At 44.2% G+C, this 24,941-nt stretch overlaps 3 protein-coding genes and 1 pseudogene across 6 annotated transcripts; 2 read left to right on the top strand and 2 right to left on the bottom strand.

The window, feature by feature from the left end:
- Positions 1-2,546: 2,546 nt before the first annotated feature.
- LOC6506519 (protein masquerade) lies at positions 2,547-8,888 on the top strand. The gene is made up of 9 exons (XM_032454493.2): positions 2,547-2,676; positions 4,912-5,090; positions 5,146-5,295; positions 5,364-5,666; positions 5,738-5,893; positions 5,955-6,857; positions 6,924-7,839; positions 7,906-8,183; positions 8,247-8,888. Exons 2-9 carry the CDS (start codon positions 4,943-4,945, stop codon positions 8,567-8,569), a joined length of 3,177 nt encoding a protein of 1,058 aa, XP_032310384.1. The 5' UTR covers positions 2,547-2,676; positions 4,912-4,942; the 3' UTR covers positions 8,570-8,888.
- Positions 8,889-9,518: 630 nt separating this feature from the next.
- LOC6506521 (NGFI-A-binding protein homolog) lies at positions 9,519-16,599 on the top strand. 3 transcript variants are annotated; one of them, XM_044714545.1, is made up of 6 exons: positions 9,519-10,216; positions 13,774-14,046; positions 14,104-15,005; positions 15,814-15,905; positions 15,979-16,058; positions 16,147-16,591. In XM_044714545.1, exons 1-6 carry the CDS (start codon positions 9,739-9,741, stop codon positions 16,170-16,172), a joined length of 1,851 nt encoding a protein of 616 aa, XP_044570480.1. In that variant the 5' UTR covers positions 9,519-9,738; the 3' UTR covers positions 16,173-16,591. The 3 variants fall into 3 exon arrangements, with proteins under 3 accessions (XP_044570480.1, XP_032310493.1, XP_044570481.1); XM_032454602.2 differs by having other exon boundaries at positions 9,521-10,216; positions 15,979-16,054; positions 16,147-16,599; XM_044714546.1 differs by lacking the exon at positions 9,519-10,216 and adding an exon at positions 12,576-12,893 and having other exon boundaries at positions 15,979-16,054; positions 16,147-16,599.
- A 1,692-nt stretch (positions 16,600-18,291) lies between these two features.
- Positions 18,292-20,723, bottom strand: LOC6493427 (annotated as a pseudogene).
- A 394-nt stretch (positions 20,724-21,117) lies between these two features.
- Positions 21,118-24,531, bottom strand: LOC6493426 (venom protease). Of its 2 annotated transcripts, XM_001957688.4 has the most exons (6): positions 24,225-24,530; positions 22,897-23,066; positions 22,527-22,818; positions 22,003-22,396; positions 21,868-21,943; positions 21,118-21,810 (listed from the first exon to the last, which is right to left on the bottom strand). In XM_001957688.4, exons 1-6 carry the CDS (start codon positions 24,331-24,333, stop codon positions 21,283-21,285), a joined length of 1,569 nt encoding a protein of 522 aa, XP_001957724.1. In that variant the 5' UTR covers positions 24,334-24,530; the 3' UTR covers positions 21,118-21,282. The 2 variants fall into 2 exon arrangements, with proteins under 2 accessions (XP_001957724.1, XP_044571050.1); XM_044715115.1 differs by lacking the exon at positions 22,897-23,066 and having other exon boundaries at positions 22,527-22,748; positions 24,225-24,531.
- Between the last annotated feature and the right edge of the window lie 410 nt (positions 24,532-24,941).

A 24,941-nucleotide genomic window follows, 5' to 3' on the forward strand; every position in this document is an offset into this window, starting at 1 on the left:
ATTTCCAGATCGGATTCAATTTGGCAGAGCTATGGCTATCGGAAGGGGGCCAACTATGGAAATTTGTAACCTCCACTTTTTTACAGGTGAAAAAAATCGAAAAATGTCAAAATGATATACTGATATATATAAAATATCTTTAGTTATCCTGTTCCATAATCTCAGAATCCATGCGAATATTAAATATGTTTATTGCTTGGGAATACCACCATACCATTTGACTTATGTTGATAATATTCAAGATAACATCGAATTGTCAATCAATTGATTTCTAAATGTGAATATTGTTATAGGTTTTCTCTTCTCCAATATTGATGCTGTTAATTAATTACCTCAAATATTGATTTCGCCTATTCTTCGGCGTTGAATGCATCCTTTGTTCCCATGACAAACCCCTTGCCCGACGATTGCACCCCTAGAAAGTGGTCGCGACCCTCGATATGCAAATTGAGAAAACTCGGTCAGATCTGGGATTGAATCCTTTCCAACCCAAGACGATCATCATACATCATCCCGGGGGGTAAATTGCTTGAGATACAGGGCACAAAGATGCAGGGAGTGCGATTATGTAAGCATAAATCGAATAAAATAACCTCGTATGGCAATAACGACACCAACCACAAAATAATTTTTAAGAGTTGGTTTTTAATCACAATTTTATTTTATATATATAAAAAAAATATTCCGTATTAAGTTTATTTTAGTAAAAATATGATATTTTCTTAACTATATTGTAATTATTTAAAGTTATTCTTTACTTTTTAAATAAGGAAATTATTCCCTCATTAGTAATAGTTTTTAAACTTTATCCTTTTTTTTAATATAAAAAAAACTTCCATTATGGCACACCTGAGAATCCTTTTTATTTCTTCCTGAAATCATTCCCAAGACACCAACTTAAGTTCTCACGAAAAAGTGAAATTACAACAACGGGATGACTTAAGCAAAAAAAAAATTGAAGAAACCTTCAAAAACGGGGAAAAATCATAGAAAAAAATGTACCGAACCAAAGGGTTTGATCATTTTTTTTAAATAGGACTATTAATGCATAAAAAACGCAGACGAAAACATGTGTGGCCAAAGGACAGGGCGGCGACCCTCGGCATTGTTCGAATTGAAAAGGAATCATCGCGGACTCGGGCGAGCAATTTGCATACGCAGGACTAAAGACTATAGACGAAGGACGCAGGACGCAGGACGCAACTACCACCACCAACAACTCCTTATCTATTTGCCTTCGGTTTTCAAGGCCCAGGTAAAGAAAGGATCATCGAGACACACACACGCACACACACACACCACCGTACAAAACGCACACGCACAGAATGATAAATAATTTTTTTCTTTCGATTTTTTTATGAAGTTTTTTCACTTTTTTTTACCACTTTCAATTTTTTATGCAGCGTTTTATTCAAATTTCTATCCGAGCTGGTCGTGTGAAGTTTTGTCTTGAGAAGATTTTGCCTCGAAATGAAGGATGCGCGACGGCTGCAGATCTTAAGGAGCCTGGGAACATCCGCGAGCAAAGGACATGAAGGCTTGTCTCATTGCTGTCTGTCGAGACTGATCATTTGCCTAGATATTTGATTACTCATAGAAAAAAAAAGCGGCCCAAAACAATTCTTAGGAAATGGGTGTCGGCTATATATATCACTAATTAGCTATATGTTTATCATTTTTTTAATTGTTATACTACTTACTATAGATAGTCTATACTATAGATAGAAACATATTATATTTTATATTTTTAAAACGGACAGAACTCCTCTATTTGTAAGGATTTTTTCTAAGAACCTTCCTTAAATCTCTCAAAAAAGATACATGTAATAGGATCTTCATTACAAACCCTTCTAAAAACCTCTCAAAATATGTCTATGTATTAGTAACTTCTCTAAGAACTTCTTCTAAAACCTCTCAAAAAATAATCTCCCTTTCAAACTGAATGACTAATTTGCCAAACCCACCGCAAATCCCTTTTCTATCGGCTTATACCGCTTTCCCAGGCCATATGCAAATGCAGTTAGTTTCTCATTAGATTCGCGATCTCATAATTACATTCTGCAATGTTTTGGCAACAGAGAAACGTCAACAGCTCCTCGAGATCGGGATTAGGGTCCTCCGAAGGACTCGCCAAAATTAGCATATGTAACAAGATGTTTGCAAGGATATCTTGCACTTGAGATTTGCATAACTAAGCCGCGGCCACAATGCAAATGCGCAAAAATTGGCAAGGCATTCCGATAGGGGTTAATATCTTTTTAATAATCCGGTAAAGTAGGCACACTCCGGGGGTAATTCGATTTCTACTTTTACCTTTTTTTTTTGCAAGGGGTGCTAATAAAATGTGTTTGCAAAATGGTCGCCCCGTAAAGTGGCAAAGGTGTGAACCAATCCCCAGGAATTTCTGCGTGTGTTTTATGGCTCAAAGAAAAAGAATAGATGGTCCGAGGCAGGTAACCACGCACTTTCAAGCCAACAGGTGGTAAGAGAGTGGTAAGAGAGTGGTGCTCTTCCACACACTTTCTCCGAAGACTGAGCTGACGGCCAGGCCTTCTCGAGAACCATGAGCGCTGGTCAGTCGGCGTTTGACTTTCGCAAGGTGCAGTCGCATCTTCCAGATACAAGATACAATATACAATAGTTAATCGAGAGGATTGCTCTATTTTAGGATACATTGTGAGTGCTAGTAACTAGATAGTATATCTTTCGTGCGTGTTTCAGTGGTTGTCTGGATATAGGGATTCCAGATACCCGATTCCCGATTCCGGAGTGCAGGTTCCGGATTACGGATTCCGAATTCCAGGGAATGCTTCTATGGCTAGGTGGCATCGGACAGTTATGCTTCTGCCGCTTACCGTTATGAGCTGAACCGATCGCTTCTTCCCAGAAGAAAGAAAAGAGATGGAGATTGGTAGTGGCCATTGGTAGTGGCCAGTGGCGATGCCAAGAAAAAGAAGTCGCTTAACTTGTTCGAGAGCCGAGCTGATCTGACTCTCAGACTGAGACTGAGACTGAAGTCTAAGGCGAAGAATTCTTCTTCCTCTTTGACGTGGTCTTCTGCGTTTTCTGTGTCTTTCTCGGGACTTTTATGGAAGTGCTAAAAACGAAAGAAACCAACAACATAAATACCAAAAAAAAAAAAAAAACAAGGCATTTTGCAAATTGAAAAGTGGCTTCAATAGTTGACCAAATCAACTACGATAGTTACAGTGTATGACGGTGTGCGTGTGTGTCGTTTACAGTTAACCCTAATCGTTCTGTGTTTGTTTTTGAAAGAAATCTTTTCTTTTCCACTCGCGTGAAATTCAAATTCGTATTTGTATTCGACCAACTGGAATTTCAAGTGATTCCCATAATACAAATGCCAAGAACCCAAACCAAACCGAACCGAACCGAACCGAATGAGCCAAGAGCGATCGGTGTTAACGCCGTCGCGCCTTATGCATCTGACCTAGTTATCGGTTTTGGTGCCGGACTTGGTATTCATGGTGGCGTAGGCGTGGTAACTGACAGAATGGGGGGAAGAATGTGGCCAGAAGAGAGTATCGGAATGGGAGCGGGAGCTGAAGTGGGAGCGGAGCGGAAGCGATATAGGGAGCGGGAGAAACGTCTTGACCCAAAATACGTGACGTCTTTTGAGGAGCGATTCTAGGTTCTTTTCTATTTCCCTCAAATTACAGTCACTTTCTAGATAGAAATGGACAAAGGTTTTCTATATTCAGATATTATTTTTAGACTTTTAAATTGGTAGATACATATTTAATTGGGAATTAGTCTGGAATTCTATTCTAAGTTTTAGAAGATTAAACAATATTAGTTCCTTTAACCAAAGGGCATTAGTTGAAAGAATAAACTAAACTATCTTGTATCTTGTAGCTATTCTTTTTCAATCATTTCAATGGAATATCTTATTTTTCTTCTATCTAAAAAACTCATCAATCCGTAATGTCTCATTCAAAAATAGAAGAATGCAAAACATAATTGTGTGATTAACTAGCAAAATATTTTCTTTTATAACAATCGTTTTTGGCCAAGAAATTTCCGGTTTGTTGTAGAAAGCTTTTCAACCGGCACGTGATGGTGATGGTGGGGAAGACCGATTCCCATTCCGACTCTGATTCCGAATCCGAATCCGATTCCAAGCTACTGAAAACCAACTGTCATCTGGTGTTGCACTTTCGCTAGAGATCTCCATCGTCAGTGCGGTTTCATTTCGTACTAAGTACTTTCTATTTCATTCATTAAACGGTCAGTTTCGTTAATTGTGGGCCAAGAATGCTATATATACTGTGTGCGATGGCTTTTACCCACATTTTGGCTCTCTGAACGGGGTTCATTGTCGTGGCCATAATTATTTGCATGGTCTTTTGTGGTTTTTGGTCATAAATGGTGTGGCGTGTGTAACCAGTTTTGGGGCTCTTCCCCATTCATTCCACGGCTGTCTCTTCATTCCCGTTCTGGGCAACCCAGATACATACATTGATTAGGCCGGGACTGGATGGCTGTGTGGCCCGTGAGGCGGTGGGGCACCGCTACGTATACGTAATATTGAAATGGGGCACCTGCCGCCTGGGCATATCGCCGGGACAGAATGGATAACCGAAACTGGTTTCAACTTATCACATATTTGCCACCGAGAGAGATGCGTTGATCTTGAGGCGGCGACTCTTTCTAGGCCAATGATCTCGATGCCACTCCATCTCTTTCTCCACCGTTCGCTCTGTCTCTTTCAGGGGCTGGGGCAGATGCCCCAAGCTGCCGGATTACGTCACAGGGGGCTTGGGTTACCCGACTCGGGTGATGATTCAGTGGCGCGGCAGGCGGGCAGGCAGGCAGTGCCCCGACTTTCACTTGACCACCGCTAATTACCTCACACGTCTCTCCGCCTTTCTCTGATTCTCTTTCTCGCAGGTTCTCGCCAAGCAATGAGCACGTGCTGACCATGTTGGACCATCGAAATAAACCAAGATATCCCATGAGCACCACCATGAGCAGTCTCCTATTGCCCCTGACTCTCAGTCTTCTGCTAATCAGTGGCCCGTCACCATCCCAAGCGCAAGATGAGTCCCTCGCTGGTAGTTTTCTATCAGGTAAGAAATTATTAAAATTATTAATCTCTAATATTTATAAACTGTCTATTTTAAGGACTTTTGGACACTATCACAAGTACGGCAGATGCCAAGGACTGTCCTGGTGTTTGTGTCCACACCCTGGCCACCCTAATCTGTTACGAAGTCCTGGACGATGTGCCCTGTCCCTCGCCCAGCATGAAGTGCTGCATTGAAAATGCTCCAGGTTAATTTGATTTAAGATTATGAGTTTATTAAAGAGCTAATTATTAATTTAAAAAATAATTCTAATAGCTGGTAAAAATGCCACAGCGGTGAGGACGACAACAACACCGAAAACCACAACTCCAGCCAGCACCACAACCACACACAGAACTACCACGCAAAGGACAACCACAACAGTGGCTACTACTACCACTAAGCGAACCACCACAACCACTCCTAAGCCCAAGCCAAAACTACAGACCAAGCGACCGGTGAGTAGCACCACCACAAAAGCCACTGTCGCCACCACCAAAAAGCCAAGCACCACCAAGAAAGCAGCCACCGTGAAGCCAAAGGACAAAGAAGAGGCCACCAAGACAGATGATACTAATAGTAAGTGGTTTAAAGAATCTTAAGAATTAAGATTATACTAATATTATTCATAAATTTTGTAAACTTTCCAGAAGACTGTACGGGAGTTTGTGTGGCAGATCGTATAGCGGAGTACTGTGAAGCCTATTTGACGAGCGATGGTCTCTGCAAGGAGGGCACCAAATGCTGTGTCTCCCTGGATGAGTACTCGAACGGAAAGCTGCCAAAGGACATCTACATACCAGCCAGTAAGGATCAAAATATAATCCCTAGAAATCACTCACTATTTAAACTTTTTGTTTCCAAAAGAACACATGAGCAACCTGAAGGTTAACCAGTCCATCACCGTGAAAGATGCTCCTGCTAAGACCAGCTCCACCAGCAGCACTTCTACTACCACAACCAGCACCACTACGACTCCGGAACCAGCCAGAACCAATGGCAACAGCTCTCCCAAGCCGAGCAAGCATAAGAAGCATCCTGCCACGACGACCACCACGGAGGCGGCGGACGAAGAGGATGAGGAGGAAGAGAACGACGACCAGGAGGAGGAAGAGCCCCCATTGAGCAACAAACTGAAGTCCGGACAGGGTCAGGGGCAAGTGCTTAAGGAATGCGAGGGCGAGTGCATGAATGGAATTTTCGCCATTTTCTGCGATGACATCGACTCCGAGGCTTTCTGTCCGGGCGAGGGAAGTTGCTGTGTGACTGGAAGTGTTTCGGAGGCCCCAGCCTCCAAGCCTCCGCCCACCAAGCCTGCCATTAAGCACGCTCCCAAGCCCGCGGCCAAGCCAGCCCGCCCAGCCTCTCCACCGCCGCCGCCCTCCTCATCCACCCAGGGCGGAGATCTCCTCTCCCAGATCATATCCTTTGCCGAGAGCACCCTGAACTCGCCAGCTCCACCACCACCCCCGCCACAGGCCCCGCCTCAGGTGCCCCGTTGTCCTGGATTCTGTTTGCTGAATATCATGGCCGCCTTCTGCGAGCGTCCTTCGGTGCTGGTCTCCACACCCACCACATGCGCCAAGGGATCCGTGTGCTGCGACAATTCGCGATCCGGAGTCGTGAAGCCTAAGCTGCCTCCGCCCACACCGTCGCCCACTGCCCCACCCACAGCTCCGCCCTATGTCCTGCCCAACACGCCCAGTCCGGATCCCCGAGAGGAATGCCCCGGATCCTGCATCGTCAGTCTGCTCAGCTTCACCTGTTTCAGTAAGTTTAAGGCTAAAAACATGAATTAATGAATCGAATTAATAATTTTAATAATTTTTGCTGCAGAAAACGCCGAAATGACAGATCTGTTCCGCTGCAAGCGGTCTGGCCAGATCTGCTGTGCTCCCAAGAGCAAGATCCTTGAGAAGCAACAGTTCCAGACTCGCAACGACACCGCCTACTATCCGGCGCCACCACCCCGTCCGCTAGGACCTCCGCAGGCCTATCCGCCCCAGAGCCCGCCCTACTCCTACATGAGCAACCAGCCGCAGGGACCAATGCCGCCACCACCTCCGCAGATGGCGCCACATCATCCCAATCCCTATCAGCCCGGACCACCTCCACCACCACCTAACTATGCGGACTATTATCCTGGTTCCGGGCCAGGTCTGCCGCCTCAACCGCAACCACCGATGACCACGCCCCCCACGACCACCACCACCACCACGACGCCCAGACCGCACGTGTACTCCAAGTACGTTTGCGGCGTGAAGGGAACTCTGCGCACCGGACGCTCCCAGGCTCTAAATCTGGTGTCCTATGCCCGTGCCAAGTACGGAGTGCAGCGCACAGCCCGGCAGATCACCTCCGCCGTGCCCTACACCATGAACTTCAACAAATCCAACGAGAGACTGGTCCTGGGCTCGGCCATTGTGCCCATTCAGATCCACAACGACAAGCTCGGCGACCTTGTGGAGTCAAGTAGCCTGCAGAGCAACCAGCTGCGTTCCTACCACAACCACCAGGACTCGGCTGACCGGCCGGAACTGGTTTATCCGGACTACTACCAGCAGCGCTCCCTGTCCGCCCTTCCGTCCAACTTCACAGGCCGGCGGAGAGCACGCGTCGTTGGCGGCGAGGATGGTGAGAATGGAGAGTGGTGCTGGCAGGTGGCTCTGATCAACTCCCTGAATCAGTACCTCTGTGGAGCTGCCCTTATCGGTACCCAGTGGGTGCTGACAGCTGCTCATTGTGTTACCAAGTGAGTATCCTTTAGGATGAGAATATTTCAAATCCAATAATATATTTTTTTAATTTTAAACAACAGCATTGTTCGCTCCGGAGATGCCATCTACGTTCGTGTGGGCGACTACGATCTGACCCGGAAATATGGAAGTCCTGGCGCCCAAACCCTTCGTGTGGCCACTACCTACATCCACCACAACCACAATAGCCAGACCTTGGACAACGATATTGCCCTTTTGAAGCTCCATGGCCAGGCGGAGCTCCGAGATGGAGTCTGTTTGGTCTGTCTTCCCGCCCGAGGAGTCAGTCATGCGGCGGGCAAGCGTTGCACAGTCACAGGATATGGTTACATGGGAGAAGGTGAGTCTAGGAATACCCAAAACCACTTAAGAAATAATCAAAAATATTCGTATCCTTTCACAGCTGGGCCCATTCCTCTGAGAGTACGCGAGGCAGAGATCCCCATTGTCAGTGACACGGAGTGCATCCGGAAAGTTAATGCTGTGACGGAGAAAATCTTCATCCTGCCAGCCTCCAGTTTCTGTGCCGGCGGAGAAGAGGGACACGACGCCTGCCAGGGTGATGGGGGCGGTCCGCTGGTCTGCCAGGACGATGGCTTCTTCGAGCTGGCCGGCCTGGTGTCGTGGGGCTTCGGTTGCGGTCGCCAGGATGTGCCCGGTGTCTATGTGAAGACGTCCTCGTTCATCGGCTGGATCAACCAGATCATCAGCGTAAACAATTTATAGTGAGGCATCTCGCCTAGGACACTGACATTTCGTGCGGCAGGAACCCCGCTCTTGTGGCGATTTCCCGAACCTAGAAAGTCCGGGTGAACCCTACGATAGTAACCAGGGGTTCTGCGCTCTTCGACTGCTAACGTAAACCCATCCTAGTGTAATCTATTCATACCTAACCCTAATCTAAAGATACCAACCCAGAAGACAACTATATTAACTATTACGATTATCGATAGCGTAGACGGCAATCTTTAAAAAAGTATTCCCCTTATTTGATAACTGTTTTTGTATATAAAAAATAAATACAAAAAAAGAAAATCTTCAGTAATCCAAAGTTGTTTTTATTTTAAGGGAATTTTATGATATTTTTTTGGTTTAGAGGAAAATATTCAAATGGTTTGTAACGGTTAGATTTTCACATTTTTAATAGAAAAAAATAGAAAATTATATACTGATTCTAATTAAATCCTTTGACATGGGAAAATTCTTGTATCCTTATTTTTTTGGCCACAAATTTATGCAAATTTTGGCTGTTGATAAAATTTTAAATATTCTGAAAGAATTTTAACGGAAAATATCATAAAAAAAATGATTCTGAAAAGGATCTTCTTAAAGGGATACCCAACACCCAAGACTAGACGGATCTTTGAGTGATTCCCAAGAGGCGGAGCACAATCACTCACTCAAAACCTTGGCAGATGGCTCAACTTTGAGCATTCACTGAGGAGCTCTCTCAGCTCTAATAAGAGTATCTTAAGAAACCGGAGCTACTTGCAAAAAACTAACCCTCGAGTCGCAGGCTGGAGGCCAATCCTTGCCCTCACCCTCTCGCTTCGATTTGTTTTGTTTGGGTTTTTATCCCCGTTTGTAACCCTTTTGATTTAATGTGCTGAGTTTTTCTTCCCTCGGAAGAAAACGAAAGCGAGAACCGCTCGGCTGGGCTTCGACTGGCTTCGGCTATTCGGAAAGGGTTCCTGAGCTGTCCAGTCTGGGATCTGAAACCAGAAGTTCATCTGGCCTCGAGCTGAGCGGATGCAGAGATCGTTCAAGACTAGCGCGTCTCTCTTCGACACTTCGTGATTCTTCCCGATTAAGAAGCTCTCAATAGGGAACTAGTGTAGTCTTGTAGTGTATCCTTTTTGTAGATCCTAACACCAACATCCTTGATCCTAGCTTGCATGCATTTCGTGTTAGTCCTTTGTGTTTGTGCCTGGTTCTTGTTCGCCTTTCGTCCAACTCGTGCTAAATTAACTCGCCTTTTTGGCAAGGACATAGTTCATAAACAAGCCACAAAAATGGAGGCCAACTCCCCCACTACTCCAACCACAACCACCGCGTCCAGAGTGTCTGTCTCGAGTCCTTCGCCAGCGGCCAGTACCAGCAGCAAAAGTCAACCCGCCTCCAGTTGCACCGCATCTGCCACAGTATCCGCTTCCGCATGTGCATCTGCCGCTGCCACGCCTCCTGCCCCCGTCACACAGTCGCAGCTCCTCACCACGAACCTGGAGGTGGCCAAGCAGGAGGATCTGTATAATCTTTCGCTGGCCAGTGGCTTGTCCGAGGGTCAGCGATCGCTATCCGGAGCTCCTTCGGCCTCCTCCAGTCCCATTCTGAGTCCGCAGGGCAAGATCTTCGGAAGGAATGCAAATGGCACAAGTAAGTACTAAAGTTAGTCTCTTTTAAATATAGTTTTAGTTTTTATCTGTGATGTTTGAGAATTATAAAGGATTCTTAAGGATTCATTTTGAGATTTAATGCTATTTAATTAATCGTAATCTATAAATTCATATAGAGTTTGGAAACTTTAGAAATCATAATCCGTTTTAATCAGATACTATAGACCCATCTAAAAATTCAAGAAAAAAATCCTAAAAACTATAGATATATAAAGAAAAGAAGGCTCTTTAAGCACACATACCTTTTAAAAAAAAACTTGAATTCATTGAATACTTGAATAGATTTTCCTCTGGACCATATCCAATTCTAAATCAAGTTTCTCTAAAAGAAAAAATATGAAGCTCCAGCCAAATGCTGCATTTTCGCGCTCTTTTCTCGAGCTTACCATTGTTCCTCAAGTCCTTCTGTCCTTATGTGATAATGTAACGGAAACTCTGCGAATTTAGGAAGCTGGTTCCTGACCCTAACGGACCTCATTGTGATAACAATGGCAGCGAAAAAAAAAGCTACCTTTAGTAGGCAATTTTGTTCAGAAAGCATTGCGGTTCCCATTCCGGTTTGCACTTCCTCGGTGCCGATTGCTCGGGGTGTCTCCCGTTTTGCATAAACGCTCAAGGCCCAAGACTCCGCCAGGTAGCAATGGCAGACGGCATCCAATGAGATCGGCTCAAGGATCCAGGTAAGATGCCGGGGCTAGGCAACCGTTAGATCGACCTCGTGATGATAGGCCACGTCCTAGGGGTGACAGGCAAAAACGGTGAAAATGAAACGGAAAAAAACTCACCCCAAGCGGTGAGGGTAGCAACCAAATCTGAAAAAATCTCCGTCTCTAGGGGTGGAATCCACCAACGAGACGCGTCCTCGTTTAAAAAAGGACGAGAAAAAAATGTCGCCGAGCAGGGGATAATTATTAAAAGTAATTAAAGCTCCTGGCAACCCTTTGCTTATTTAACTTTTTCGGACAAAATAAGGGATAAGCCGAACGTTAAATGATTTCAATTTTCAAACATTAGATTTCAAAACAATTTTTTGTCTTTGAGAAGTCGGCAATATTTCGTTTGCTGTGCTGGTTATGGTTATGTTAGTTATGGGCCGGCCGAGTGGTCCTTTCCGATGGGGCCATTGGCCATTGGCACGTACGGGCCAAGTTATTGCCACCAATGGAATTTTGATCGACAAGAATTTGGTCGTTGAAAAAGTTGGCTTTTAATTTATCGTTGTATATGAGAAATAGTTTCGGTTACTTGTCCATTGCCAATGGCCGAGGCCAAAACGAGAGCCAGTGGAGGAGGGCTACACCGATCTTCCCGGGTCGGTCTCAGGTCCCAGGTTCCAGGTCCCAAGTTCCCGATCCAAGTCAAAGTCTGCGGTCCGGCGTCTACTTTTTGCCCATAATCGAAGCGATCGTACGATTGACTGCCCGGCTCCACACCGGCACACTTGGACTCTCACACATGCGGAAGTACACTGGCAAAAATTACTCTTTACTGTCAATATTTCTCTGTAGAGATAGGGACTTTAAAGAGATTAGTTATCTGTAAAAGAGACTTGTTTTATTTTTAATATTTTTATGAAATTTTTCACCGTGTACTATACTCACACGCATCTCTTCTGTCTGGATGTCTGGCTATCCTGCCCTCCTTGCCTGTTCCTTGCTGCTCCTGGCTGGGCAGCTGCTTGGTATGTGGCGTCGAATGTCATTATTGCTGCCAAGTGCCAACTAAAAAGTTACTGCAGTTAATTTTTTGTCCATCTTTACCATTTGCCGTTCGCATAAAAACAGCATATTTAGCAAATGACAATAACAACAAAAACAAAAACAACAACAGCAAAAGAAATAAGAAGAACGCATCCCAAGAAGCTGGGGGGAAAAAAAAACCCCATCGAACCCGCAAATTAAATAAATAAAAAATCAGCAACAATTCGCTGCTGAAGCAGCTGAAGAAGCGAAAGAAGAATAGGAGGAGGAGCTGGAGGAGCAGGACAACCTCTGAGTGTCCCCACTTGAGATCCCTCTCACAGACCCCCCCCCTTTTGGATGCCGGGCATGGCATTATTTGTGTATTGAAATCACGTCTCATTTATTTATTGCTGCAAACGTATGCCCATCTCACTCCGGCAGACTCCCGACTTACGCAGGTCTGCGTTAAATACCCGCGTGTGGAGCGAATTGGAGCCCAAGGAGTGGGAATGAGAGGTGTAGTGATTGGGGCCTAGACCAGAAGTGTGGCCATTGCATTAACCCTTAGTTGATGTGGGGTTTTTTTTTACAAAGGAACAAATAAGTTTAACTTAAAATGGATAAAATGATATATAACAAAATTATAATATTATTATTGTTATTTATTAAAATTTATTCTTTAATCTTAAACCCAAAATCATATCACTTCGCCTGAGAAACTTGTCAACAGAAATTTCTGTTTCTCAAAACTATTTATGATATATCCAATTAAAGTGGCCAAGAATGCATATAATTCTTGGTCCAGGCCATAAATTGTAACAACCCCGTGGCGCAGAGCGTGGGTTAATGACGCAAAGTGAGAATCCTTGGTGTCTGTCGTTGGTGGATGCGGTTGGGGCTTTGGTGCTTCAACTTGCCACTGGAACTTGCCACAAAAACCCGGTTCGACGCCGAGGAGATGGCTAGGCCATCGATGTACGCTGCTTTTTCTGCACAGAGTTTGTTATAATTTTTCTGCCAGCCAAGTAGCTCGTTTTTCTATTAATTAAAGCCGGGTTCGGAGGAGCCATTTGCTGGCTGGCAGTTGTCGCCGCCTGAAATATTCTCACATAATTATTTACGATTTGACATAATCATCATCCTCGTCATCCTCGTCGACGTTGTCGTCCATTTAGAGCTGTGCGCTGCCATAACAGTAACTGGGGGATTCATTAGTATGAGCAATAAATCGCTGGATGCTGCTGCAGAAAAGTTCCTATGAATTTAAGGCGCATCCCATAATTTTAACCCCTCTCTACCTCGATCGCTATTTAACCCCTTCCTCTTAACTCTTTTTTGGGTTAAAATCGAAAGTGATAAAACCAAAAAAAAAATAAATAAATGAGACAAAACTAAAATGATCCTGACAGGCTTGAATCCTTGCTGGCCTTGCTCTTGTCCTCCAGCATGCGTGACGCATTTCTAACGAGTTTCGCCGACTTAAAATCCCTTGGTACAGGATCCGGTATAGGATCCTTCGTCCCTGAGAAGGGGTTGAATTCCCGTCTCGCTCTCCCCGTTGCCGCTGCTTATGCAGATGAGCTGGTTCCCGGCTCTTGCCTCATCCTTTTTGTGGGCTTTTCGAGTTTTTTTTTTTCTACTTTTTACTCTGCTGGCCTTGCCCGAAAAAGGGTTAGGGTCCAGACGTCCGTCGGGTTTTTTTTTTTGTAGAAAAAAAAGCGAATTTAATTAAAATTTTTTTCTTATAGCCTGCCAACATTGTGAGAACGTTGCAGGCCAGGACTTAATAAATATAATTTTTTTTACCCGAAACAATTTTTTAAGCCTGTTCTGGTTTTTTTTTTATCTTTCACAGTGATCACCACATCGCGACCGAGCAACGAGGCGGAGGTGCAGCTGTACCGGGTGCTCCAGAGGGCCAGTCTCCTGGCCTACTACGACACGCTCCTGGAGATGGGGGGCGACGACGTGCAGCAGTTGTACGATGCCGGCGAGGAGGAGTTCCTTGAGATCATGGCCCTGGTGGGCATGGCTTCCAAGCCCCTCCACGTCCGCCGCCTGCAGAAGGCTCTCCACGAATGGGCCAACAATCCAGGCCTGTTCCAAGGTCCAATGCTTCCGCATCTGGGTAAGTCCAGGATAATAATATTAAATGAAAAGCCATCTCATTGTTTGAACTCTCTAGGTCTATGCGAAACGCCGCCCAAGCCAGCGTTGGTCTTCAATCCAGACGCCACTCCCGCCCTACCCCGCCAAAAGTTTCCCTCCTTTAATCCCGCAGGTTCCTCCTTCCAGCACGCATCGGTTACGCCGGCTCCTGTGCTGGCACCTGCCTCGGTTCCCGCTTCTGCCCCCGCAGCCATGATTACCCAGATCAGTTGTCCCTCCGCTGTGCCCGTGCCCGTGCCCCTGGTTCTGCCCTCCACCCCGCTCACCAGCAGCCCCCATCCCCCCACAAACAGTAGCCTGCCACCCGTTAGCACCGCTCACCAGGTGTCCTCCAGTTCGCCCCAGCTGACTCCCGTGCTGACGGAGATGCAGATCCAGCGGATCACGCAGTGTGCCGAGAAGATCGCCCGCCAACTGCCCCACCGGGAGCCACGTGCCCAGACCACCCGGAAGCGCACTACCCGGGAACTAGAGCAGGTTATCGCCATGGGTGAGAACGATCCCCGCCGCATGGACGAGATCCGTAAGTACTCGGCCATTTACGGCCGTTTCGACTGCAAACGGCGGCCCGAGAAGCCCCTCACTCTGCACGAGGTGTGCGTCAACGAGGCAGCCGCCCAGCTGTGCCGGAATCCTCACACCATCTGGCTGCTGACTCGCCGGGACGAGCTCTTCCCGCTGGCCCGTCAAATCGTTAAGGATGCTGGATTCGGTCATTCCGCCAGCATTGCTAGGTACGGAGGCCTTCTGACCCAGTTGCCGGGCAGTTGCCAGGCAGCCGGAGGGGGTGGAGGACGCGGATCGAGCAGCATTCCTCCCAGCGACACGGACTGCGAGTCGAGCGACGCTGCCATGCCGCCCAAGAGGCAGCGACTCTCCTCCACGGAGGCCGCCCAGATGCCCCTCGACTTGAACCGGGTAAGGAAGCTAGATTCCGTAGAGCCGTAGGTTCAATCCGTCGCCGGTGCAGTGCTTCAGCTTCGCTTCGGAGTCCTCCTAATCCGGGGACTCCTTGATAACCCACAAAATTTGCTTTACAGCTTACCAGATTGCCAAACACAGTTACTAACCCAAAACCGAGGAGAAGTTCTTTTCAGAATATCTCGCCCATGATGGGAAGGGATCATCTTACGTATTTGGGAAATGTTTTCACTTTCCATTTTTAGTAGATTTTGAAAAAAGTATCTGGATTGTAGAACTAGTCTTTGTTTAGCGGAAGCTTCCCCGTTAAACATTAAAACATCTTAAAACCCTTCTAATCACTTTGAAAAATAATATTTATCTTTCGAGCTATTTATTATAATCTAAAAAAATGTTAACAAAAATTATTAATCCTTTAATCTTTACTGACTTGGTATTATTAGTATGTAATGAATATTTTGATAACTGGTTGATTTTATATATTGTTGAAAACTAATTTTTTACTGTTTGTAAATTCTAACTTACACTTCTACTAAGCCAACCTATTAACAAACGTCTTAATTCAAGTTATTTAGTCGGTAGTCCTCTTGCAATATATTGTTGTACCTTCCTTACTGTTGAGTCAATAAATAAATCCTACGAAAATTCCAACCAACGATCCACGTGTCTTCTTCCTTGGCCCAAAAACAACTTCATTTCTTCCACTCCTTTGCCTTCTTGCCACGCTTAGCTTCATGTTAGCCTCTAAGAGAGAAACAGAGACTTTAATCCTTGATCTTGTTGAAAAATCCAATCCTTATAAAAGGAAGCTGTCGAGGACTCGCGCTACAATTTATTTGCCATGTACCAAAAGTTTGCCAAGCCGCCTTTTGACCTGACCGAGATAGCCAAGTTTTCGTGAGTATTTTACTTATTTTTATATCACTAAACTTATATCACTAAAAATTAATTTTATAAAATTCTCTAACAGTCTTGGTAAAACGGCCGACTACGAGGATAATGACTCGAGATTCTCCTTCAGCAACTCCAGTTCGCCGACCATGCCAGTGAGTATGTGTTGGAGCTCTACGTGGGCATTCCGTTCCCCATTTAAAGCCCCAAATTAAGATCCTCCATCTCTCCCAATCCCCATCCCCAGACGCCCTGCAATGGAGTGGAAAGTGAGCGATCGCCAGTTTCCCGCCAGATGGAGACATCTCCGCCGCCACGGGAGTCTTCGGTGGATCTAAGTGGCTCGACTTCGGGCTCAGTTCTCCGTGGAGTTCAGGTTATCTCGGCTGCCGGGGACAACATCATAGCTGTGGCCAATCCCGCCCTGGCCCTCAGTCCCACATTGAACGAGGTTCTGTCCCTCAAGCGGAATGCCGCGTCACCGGAGGCCTAGCCCTAGGATGGAAAACCAGGCGTAGGCCACATCCAAACTATTACAATTCCAGTGCAATTCACTTAGCATAGATTCGTCCAAGAGGAAATTTTGTTTTAGGCATCTAAAGTCAATTATTAGTTTTTAGGTTCTGTGATTTATACTAAACACTGTAATAAAATTATTATTTATCCTATAATAAAATTATCTAGTAAAACAAAAATAAAAAAAATATCTACTAAAATTTCGAAGGGGACACCTCAGAAATTTTGACAAAAAATCTAAAAAATGTGGTGTTCTCAGATTTCGATGCAAAATGATGGAGAATCTATCTATGAACCGTTTAAGGTATTCCGCTTAAGAATCGGATAAAAATTGGCAGAGATATAGCCATCATAGGGGGCCATTTTGTCCCTCCCATGCATTCCTCAAGATTTTAAAGGGAACACCCCAGAAATTTTGACAAAAAATCTAAAAAAATTGGTGTTCTCAGATTATGATGCAGACTGATGGAGAATCTATCTATGAACCGTTTAAGGGATTCCGCTCAAGAATCGGATACAAATTGACCAAGATATAGCCATTACTGGGGGCCATATTGTCCCTCCCATGCATTCCGCCGAATTTCGAAGGGGACACCCCAGAAATTTTGAGAAGAAATCTAGGATAGATAAACCAAAGATATAGCCATCATTGGGGCCATATTGCCCTAATGCATTTTTCATCGTTTTTGTCCAGAAAAGTTGTGTCATTTTCTTTCTTTACTTAATAAAACAATTTATAATCCTCAGCAAGATAGACAACTCTTTTAAAAGGAAGATTTGAGATTCGTATCAAATTACTTCGCCTTACATTCAACAAAAACAGAGCAGTCAACAAGAATGCCAGAATCTATTGCCCTGATTGATCATCGCAAATTGAAAGATCATCGGGATCATAGATCACAATTGCACACCCGTTTATATTGATAGATCGTGTTTACATTTGCGATTGTGGGCAATTCCTTTGTTCGCCTCTTGACGCCGCAGAAGGGTAATAATGTCCTTGCCAACCCTTGCCAATTTTTAGGGTCCTTGCGAAAATCCTTGGGACAGGCGATAAAGATGTCTAAGATGGGACTCGTGTAATGATGAAATTAACACCCTTGTGGCCTTGTGGGTTTAGGAATGCAAATTTCTTCAAGATTTTCGCTTATGCAAATTTTTGTTGGCATTATTGATGATGATGATTCACTTTCGCTGTTGTGATTGAATCTTAATTAGAATTCCGATGAGTTAAGGTAAAAGGAAAAATGCAGTTTAATGAACTTTCTCCTGAATTAAACGAAACCCATCTGCCAGATGCGATTTGAATCTCAAAGGCCCCCACAAAAGGAACACGACCATGTGGCCACAAATGCGCGGGAGGCGTACTCTGACTTTTAAAAGGATTCGTCTTGCATTGTTTCTTGGCATTTGATTTGTTCATCTGCCGATGGAGAAAGGGCCCCAGAAGAATGGTTTTTGGGGTAGAAGGTAACCCTTTGTTGCCTGCAAGGAGATGGAGCCCAAGCGATACGTTTAACATTTGAGGGCAGCGGTTTCTTCGGGACGAAAGGAGATCATTCCTTCAGGATCTTATTCGGAATTATGCAAATCCGCTTGTGGCTGCCGGAGCAATTACAATGCAGTTCATGTGTAGGGACAGCGGCTGCCTTCTTACCCTGCATTTACATATCCTTGTCTTAAACTCCTTTTTTTCTGGGTCCGTGATCATTACAAACATGATTGATGAGCAGCGTCTTGCGCTTGATTTGCATAAGATTTTAGGGTAGGACAGTCCGTACTGCCTTCTGGCATCGGACTTAGGGATTAGATGTCCTGAGAACAAAGCTAGGAGTGTAAATATTTGCACTTTAATATAAAGGATTATTTATCAAAAGGCTTCATCATCTATATTCTTTACTATATAAGAAAGTTATTTAATACAAATGTTATAGAATTTAGAAAAAAACAATATTGTAACTATAGTGCTACTTCCAGTATTCTTTAGATTTATGGCGTATTTCGGACCTGTTCTTCAATCCAATCCATGAAGTACTGGGTACTTGCATAGACACCCGGTACATCTTTTCGAGCACACCCGATGCCATAGGAAACGACTCCAATCAGATAGAATCGGACTTCGTCCTGGTAAAGTTCGTTGACCACCAGTGGCCCTCCGGAATCACCCTGGCAAGTATCTTGGCCTCCGGTTAAGAATCCAGCACAGATTACGGCGCTATCGAACTGGTTGTCATTGCGATAGCGATTCTGAGCCCGATACTTTTCCAGACAGACTTCGTTCTTGAGGACCGGCAGCCGCAACTCGTTTAGCACAGTGGCCAGTTCACCCCCTTCCTTTAACTTGCCCCATCCGGCGACAATAGGCCAATAGTCCACGTACGATTTCTCTCGGAGATCCTTACTATGGGGAAGACAGACGGGCAGAATAGCCTTGGTAAACTCCACATTCCGTTCCAGGTACAATACGGCGATGTCACTCCGCCCGTTCCATCGACTGTAGTCCGGATGAGATACATACTGGAAAGAGGAAATCAATTAAGGACACATATATCTTGGTTTGTTAACTTATCTCTTACCCGTGTCACGTTAACGTCTATATGAGGAGCCTCTGCGTCGGTGGAAAGGTTAAATTCTCCCAGACGGACAAATGTTCTAGTAAAAAGAAAATATGTTAATAAATCCTATGAGCTTAAAAATGTCATTACTAACAGATCATCGAGGATGCAGTGGGCGGCTGTAAGCACATGCCTGGCAGTGATTAGGCTGCCACCACATTTGAAGGAGCCATCGTCATAGCCCAAAAGTGCAATCCAGGGCCAATCCCCCGGCCGGCGTGATTCATTACCGCCCACAACGTAGGGGTTATTGAGTTGGTACGGTGATACACCGCATCCTTCCTCCACTTTTGGCAGGCGTCGTGGCACCTCATCCATATCTTTTAAGGAAATCGAACGCATAGCGGTGTCAGCCTCTTCATTGGGACAACAAACCTGGTGACCTTGGTTGCCGCATATTCCTCTAGAAGCTCGAAGGAATTAAAAAAAGTTCTCATCGCCTCTCCTTGCAGTTAGCTGGGTCAGCAACGCTGGGCAACTTTTGATTTCTAAAGAAAAACATTTCCCAAAAATACATTGTGTTTATTTCGAATCTCATGCAACTTACCCAAACAATTTCCAGGCTGGTTATCGGGGCCTCGACAAGTGGAACCTCGTGAATCAATTACAGGAGTGACTGTTTCCACCGGAACTGGAGAAATAGTTCGAATTGTTGTTTCCTTTTCTTTGTTGCTTCTAGATTGGGTGGAAATCAATGGATTCTGGGATACCATTGATTCCCCAGGTCTAGAACTGACCAAAGTTGACTCCATTGGGGGATGGTATGGATTTGCTTGAGATCGCTCTTCATGCTGGTCATTTATGGCGTAAGAACAGCACACCTTTGGTGTAAAAAAGTAATAATATTGTTATTAAAAGACGTAGGAAGTCATACAAATGGGTCCCGGTTGATGCTTCGGGTGCCGCAGCTGCGATTCAATCCAATCACATAGTTTCGAGCCAAATCCTGGCTTGTAGCCCGGTATATGAGAACCACCTTGGGGCAGTAGCTCAAAGGTACACAGGTTCCATAATTATTATCTGGAGTGATGCAGCTTTGACTATCTGGTAAAAATATATACAAAACATACTTCTACTTTAAAGGTTGTAAACTTTCCAAGTTATTGTCACGCATAAAAAACAAAAGACTTAAGCAGCAAACTTGACTTCTTCTTATTACAAAGTACTTATACTTTTTAGAAGTACCCATTGGTTTTACACATTTTAGAAATAATTGTATTATTTTTTATCTTTCTAAGAAATTATGTTTGCTTCATCAACTTTTCACTTTCTTTCCAAACTGTTCTCTCGCATAAAAACAAAGAACTTAAGCAACAAACTTGAATAATAATATATGTTTAAGTAAGTAAACTAAAAATCAAGTAAACAGTATTTAGTTAACCTTTTCGGGAAACATTGTTTTAGTTCAGTTTGTTATTGAGGGTCACTTTGGATATTAATATTTATTAATCGAAGATGATTCGTGCTCGTAACAGGTTTTTGTTTACTTCAACAAGTAACATATATTGAATTAAATTCTTTATAAATATTTTTATAACGTTTCAGGCTACCTTGCTGGGCTTCAGTAGGCGTGGCAGAAATTAATAATAATATGTGCAATGCTTCCGATATATATTTCATGGCTATGTGGATCAATTATCTTAAGTTAAAAAACAATACACGTGTCACTTTTTAATTTATTTTAAACTTTATCAACGGAGCTGCTACAGGCTTCTGATTAATCCGCATCTAAAGCCAAGCTTTATAAATTTTAATCAAATCTAAATGTTTTCTAACAGCTTTTCCCCTCAAAAGCTGCTTAGGTGAAAAACTAAGATACTTTGGGATTATTACATTAATCATCTTGGGTACTCGCCTTTATCAAGAATACTAAACTATAAGTTATTTATTTGTATGCTCTTTATTTAAAGTGAATATTATGATTATAGTAAGTATTAGGAATAAATTTGTTGTAGAGTTTATTTACAAAACCAAGGAGTCCATCAATCGTCCTTCTGAGCTGCAAAGACTGAGAAAGAGATGCAGTATCACAGCAATACCGAAAATCGAGGAAGTTACAATAAAAAGTGATCATTAAAAACCCATAATTTACATTTAAGAACAGGCCTTTATTGAACCTTTATGGACATTGTATAAATATTTGTTTACATTTCTGAGCAGTAGGCAACTTAAGCTTAGGTTTAACGATTCTGACAAGATGTGTACACTAAGATGGCTTAGTGGAAGCTTATGGCATAGATGGCAACGGCAACTTAAGGCGTATCCTGGACCTGGGCTATTATCCAGTCCATGAAGTACTGTGTGCTGGTGTAGACACCCGGAACATTGGGCCGGGCGCAGCCGATGCCGTACGACACCACTCCGATCAAATAGAACCTGTTCTGGCCCTGATACTGTTCTGGTATCATAAGTGGACCACCAGAGTCGCCCTGGCAAGTATCCTTGCCGCCGGTCAGGACTCCGGCACAGATTACAGCCTGGTCGAACTGATCGTTACTAAAGTAACGTTTCTGTTCCCTGTACTTGTCGACGCATACATCGTTGCTGTAAATGGGAATCTGGAGTTCGTTCAGCACAGTGGCCGATTCTCCACCCTCCTGGGTCTTGCCCCATCCGGCCACGAAGGGCATGTAGCCGATGTAAGACTTTTGGCGCAGATTCTGCGCGTGTGGCAGGCAGATAGGTGCGATTGTCTTGCCGAAGTCCACATTCCGTTCCAGGTATAAGATGGCAATGTCACTGCGTCCGTTCCTTCGATTGTAGGCTGGATGGGCCACATACTTTTAGGGAGAAGACAGTTAATAATGTTAATTTAATCTATATAGTTTTTAACTCACCTTCGCCACATTAACATCCACATGGTTCGTTTCTGTGTCCGTGGACAAGTCGTGCTCTCCCAGGCGCACAAAAAGTCTAAAATAAAATACAACTTGTGATTAGGAATTTAATAAAATAAAATAGTATGGACTCACAAATCGTCACGGATGCAATGAGCTGCCGTAAGAACATGCCTGGCCGTGATCAAAGTTCCGCCGCACTTGAATGGTGATCCGGAGGGATCATCATAGCCCAATAAGACGATCCAGGGCCAGGCTCCCTTACGGCTCACCTCGCCACCAACGATCTTCTTATAATATCCGACAGTAGATCCACATCCCTCCTCAACATTCGGCAAACGTCGTGGAATCTCGTCCGTATTTTTGGGCAGAACTGGCGCCGGAGTGGTGGATGACTGTCCGCTGGGACAGCAGATGGTGTTGCCCTGGTTTCCGCAAATAGCTCTGGATGCCCGCAGGAACTTGGCAAACTCTTCGTCACGCTGCTTCTCATACAGTTGACTCAAAACCGATGGACAGCTCTTGATATCTGACGAAAGGTGCAATTAATTTAAATTAATTACAAGCGAAGTACTCAAGATTAAATCATAATGCTTTAAAAATAACCTCAAAACAGTGTAGTATCTTTCGCAATAAATTGTGAGACAACCGCCACTTACCAATGCAATTTCCGGGCTTGGTGTCCGGTCCCCGACATGTGGGTCCTCGGAAATCCACCAAAGGGGCTGCTGTACTAACCGGAACTGGGGCCGGGGTTGTTGTTGTCGTCGTTGTTGTTGTTGTTGTTGTTGTTTGGGGCTGGGTGAAAAAGTTTGGCAGGAAGGGATTGACCGGCTCGTTGGGGATCGGCGGAGGCGGCCGAGGATTAACGAATGTGGAATCTGTAGGGAAGAAGGTATTCGGAGGGGGTCGCTCTGTGAACTGATTATTTCGGGGGGCCGTACAGCAAACCTAAGATGACAGGAAGATGTGGAGAAAAGCTTAGCGTGAAAAGGAAAGTTGAAGGATAGGTCAGAGAATAGTCCCTACCACCGGATCCCCGTTGAAGCTGCGGGTGCCACAGCTGCGCTGCAAGGCAATCACATAGCGCTGGGCCCGATCCTGACTGGTTGTCTGGAAGATGTTCACCACCTGGGGGCAGTAGCTCAGTCCCACACAACTCCCATAGTAGTTCTCGGGTGTGACGCAGTTCTGCCGAACTGGACAAAAAAATAGTATTTATTAAGCTGAGTTTAAGCTGAGTTTCTTAATAATTAATCCAAAATTATATGTTCCTTCCAGATTTAATTACTAATCTTTGAAAGTAAAATGTACAAGTTCGTGGCTTGTTAGTCAAAAAATGAAGTTATGGTGAGTCAGTGGTCGACATGGGGGTTTTATTTATGTTTTTTAGCACTTCTGACCATGTCAACAGGCTATCATTAGCGCAAACCACTCACAAAACACAAAACAAAAAATCGCACTCGTGGGGGCTCAACAAATATTAAAAAAAAAGCAGTTAAGCTAAACAATAGCTTAAGTATACAAATTATTTATTCCATTTGAATTATGAATAATATATAGTTCTCCTGGGAAAAAGGTTCTTTTGTTTATTCGGAGAGAACTCAGGTTTGAATTAAAATCGCGAAAAGAGGCTTGTCAAACTGCGCACAACAATGTGTTTCAAAAGTTAGGCCATTTATCTTTTTCTTACAAAGAAACACCTTCGTTGACAGTAAGAAGTGTGAATGAAAAATGTGATATATGTTTAAGTGTCATTCACATGTGAGATTTAAAACGATTCAACACCAATTGATTAAAGTTATATATTTTAAATATATTTGTAAGCCGGGTAAAACCGATACGTGCTCTAGGGGAACGCCTGTCCGGCAATAAACACCTGTCAGAGTCGCCGTCGGAGACAAAATGCGACCTTGGTGACTGGTTTCGTGAACTGGAATTGAACTCGGACACAACAGGCCAAAAATTGGTTGTCAACAACTCGAGATTTAATTTCTATATTTTTGCACTTGATATAAACTGCCGCATTAACTGGCGAATCAAAAGACTTGAGCAACGAACTTCCCACTGAACTTGAGACTGTAGATTGAATAGATGTGTATATAAAGTAGTATATAGATAGATTGGAGGGCTATATCTTAATCCATCGTTAGTCAAATGCGTTAATTTGTTTATTTTTACGATCATATTTAATTTGTATTTAGTTATTCCGAGATGCGTTGTTAATGGAACTGGTTTGTTGTTTGCTCGAAACCGATCAGATCGGATCAGACGTAAAAGTTCTACAGATTTTAGCGATAGATATGGCGAAGCAAAGTGATGGCGACTTTGGAGCTTTCTACTAATTAAGTGGCTACCTTGCCTGCGCGGCTGGTTGAACTGGGCGGCAGTGGGCGTGGCACAGAGCAACGATATAAGTGTAATCACAACACCGACACCGCACACCGTAACTGAATTTGTTTTCATGGCGAGATCGAAGTGTTTTGAGTAAATACGGGTTATATATCCGGTCACCGGAGACGATCGTTGTTCACGATCCGAGCTGCGTTATCACACTGAATTTGGAGAATCCGATCGCCGGCCTCTTGACCGTCGGAAGCTTCAATCTTTTCTATCGAATTTCGTGGCCTCCGTGACCAAAGCGATCGCGTCTTCGTTTCGGCTGAGCGATCGGCCCCCAAAGCCGAGCTTTATATGCAGTCTTCCTCTCTTAACGCAGATCGCCTCTCTGAATTCTACTGGCTCTCAGGGCTTTCTTCCGGCGAGAAAATGAATGCACTGGCTTTTCATTATAGATTTGGGGTTCACAAGATCATTAATGTTCGCAAAATCACCCAAATTCGCACACTCAGACCGGGAAATAATTTTCCCAGCTCGGCCTAAAAATGGAAAACAAATAGTTTTAATAATATAGATCAGTGTTTTTTTAATAATAGGATTCAGCCTCTCATAGTTCGAAAAATATGGAAATTCTAGCACTCGAGAATGACTCAAAAGGCTTTCAAATTATAACATTGAGTTTGCCATCCGACCTTGCCTTGCTCTCAATTTATCATTGATCAAGTCCCGGGAAT

The sequence above is a fragment of the Drosophila ananassae genome, chromosome 2R, assembly GCF_017639315.1.
Source record: "Drosophila ananassae strain 14024-0371.13 chromosome 2R, ASM1763931v2, whole genome shotgun sequence".
Taxonomy (NCBI): Eukaryota; Metazoa; Arthropoda; class Insecta; order Diptera; family Drosophilidae; genus Drosophila; species Drosophila ananassae.

What these genes read in the sequence shown, in the direction of transcription:
- LOC6506519 (XM_032454493.2), top strand. Translation starts at nt 4,943, where the DNA reads ATGTTGGACCATCGAAATAAACCAAGATATCCCATGAGCACCACCATG. An exon ending in CTGCATTGAAAATGCTCCAG is followed by an intron (nt 5,296 to 5,363) that starts GTTAATTTGATT and finishes TAATTCTAATAG; the next exon opens with CTGGTAAAAATGCCACAGCG. An exon ending in ATATGGTTACATGGGAGAAG is followed by an intron (nt 8,184 to 8,246) that starts GTGAGTCTAGGA and finishes ATCCTTTCACAG; the next exon opens with CTGGGCCCATTCCTCTGAGA.
- LOC6506521 (XM_032454602.2), top strand. Translation starts at nt 9,739, where the DNA reads ATGCATTTCGTGTTAGTCCTTTGTGTTTGTGCCTGGTTCTTGTTCGCC. An exon ending in TCCAATGCTTCCGCATCTGG is followed by an intron (nt 14,047 to 14,103) that starts GTAAGTCCAGGA and finishes TGAACTCTCTAG; the next exon opens with GTCTATGCGAAACGCCGCCC. An exon ending in CCAGTTCGCCGACCATGCCA is followed by an intron (nt 16,055 to 16,146) that starts GTGAGTATGTGT and finishes CCCCATCCCCAG; the next exon opens with ACGCCCTGCAATGGAGTGGA.
- LOC6493426 (XM_001957688.4), bottom strand. Translation starts at nt 24,333, where the DNA reads ATGAAAACAAATTCAGTTACGGTGTGCGGTGTCGGTGTTGTGATTACA. An exon ending in CAACCAGCCGCGCAGGCAAG is followed by an intron (nt 23,067 to 24,224) that starts GTAGCCACTTAA and finishes TTTTTTGTCCAG; the next exon opens with TTCGGCAGAACTGCGTCACA. An exon ending in TGGATGTTAATGTGGCGAAG is followed by an intron (nt 21,811 to 21,867) that starts GTGAGTTAAAAA and finishes TCTCCCTAAAAG; the next exon opens with TATGTGGCCCATCCAGCCTA.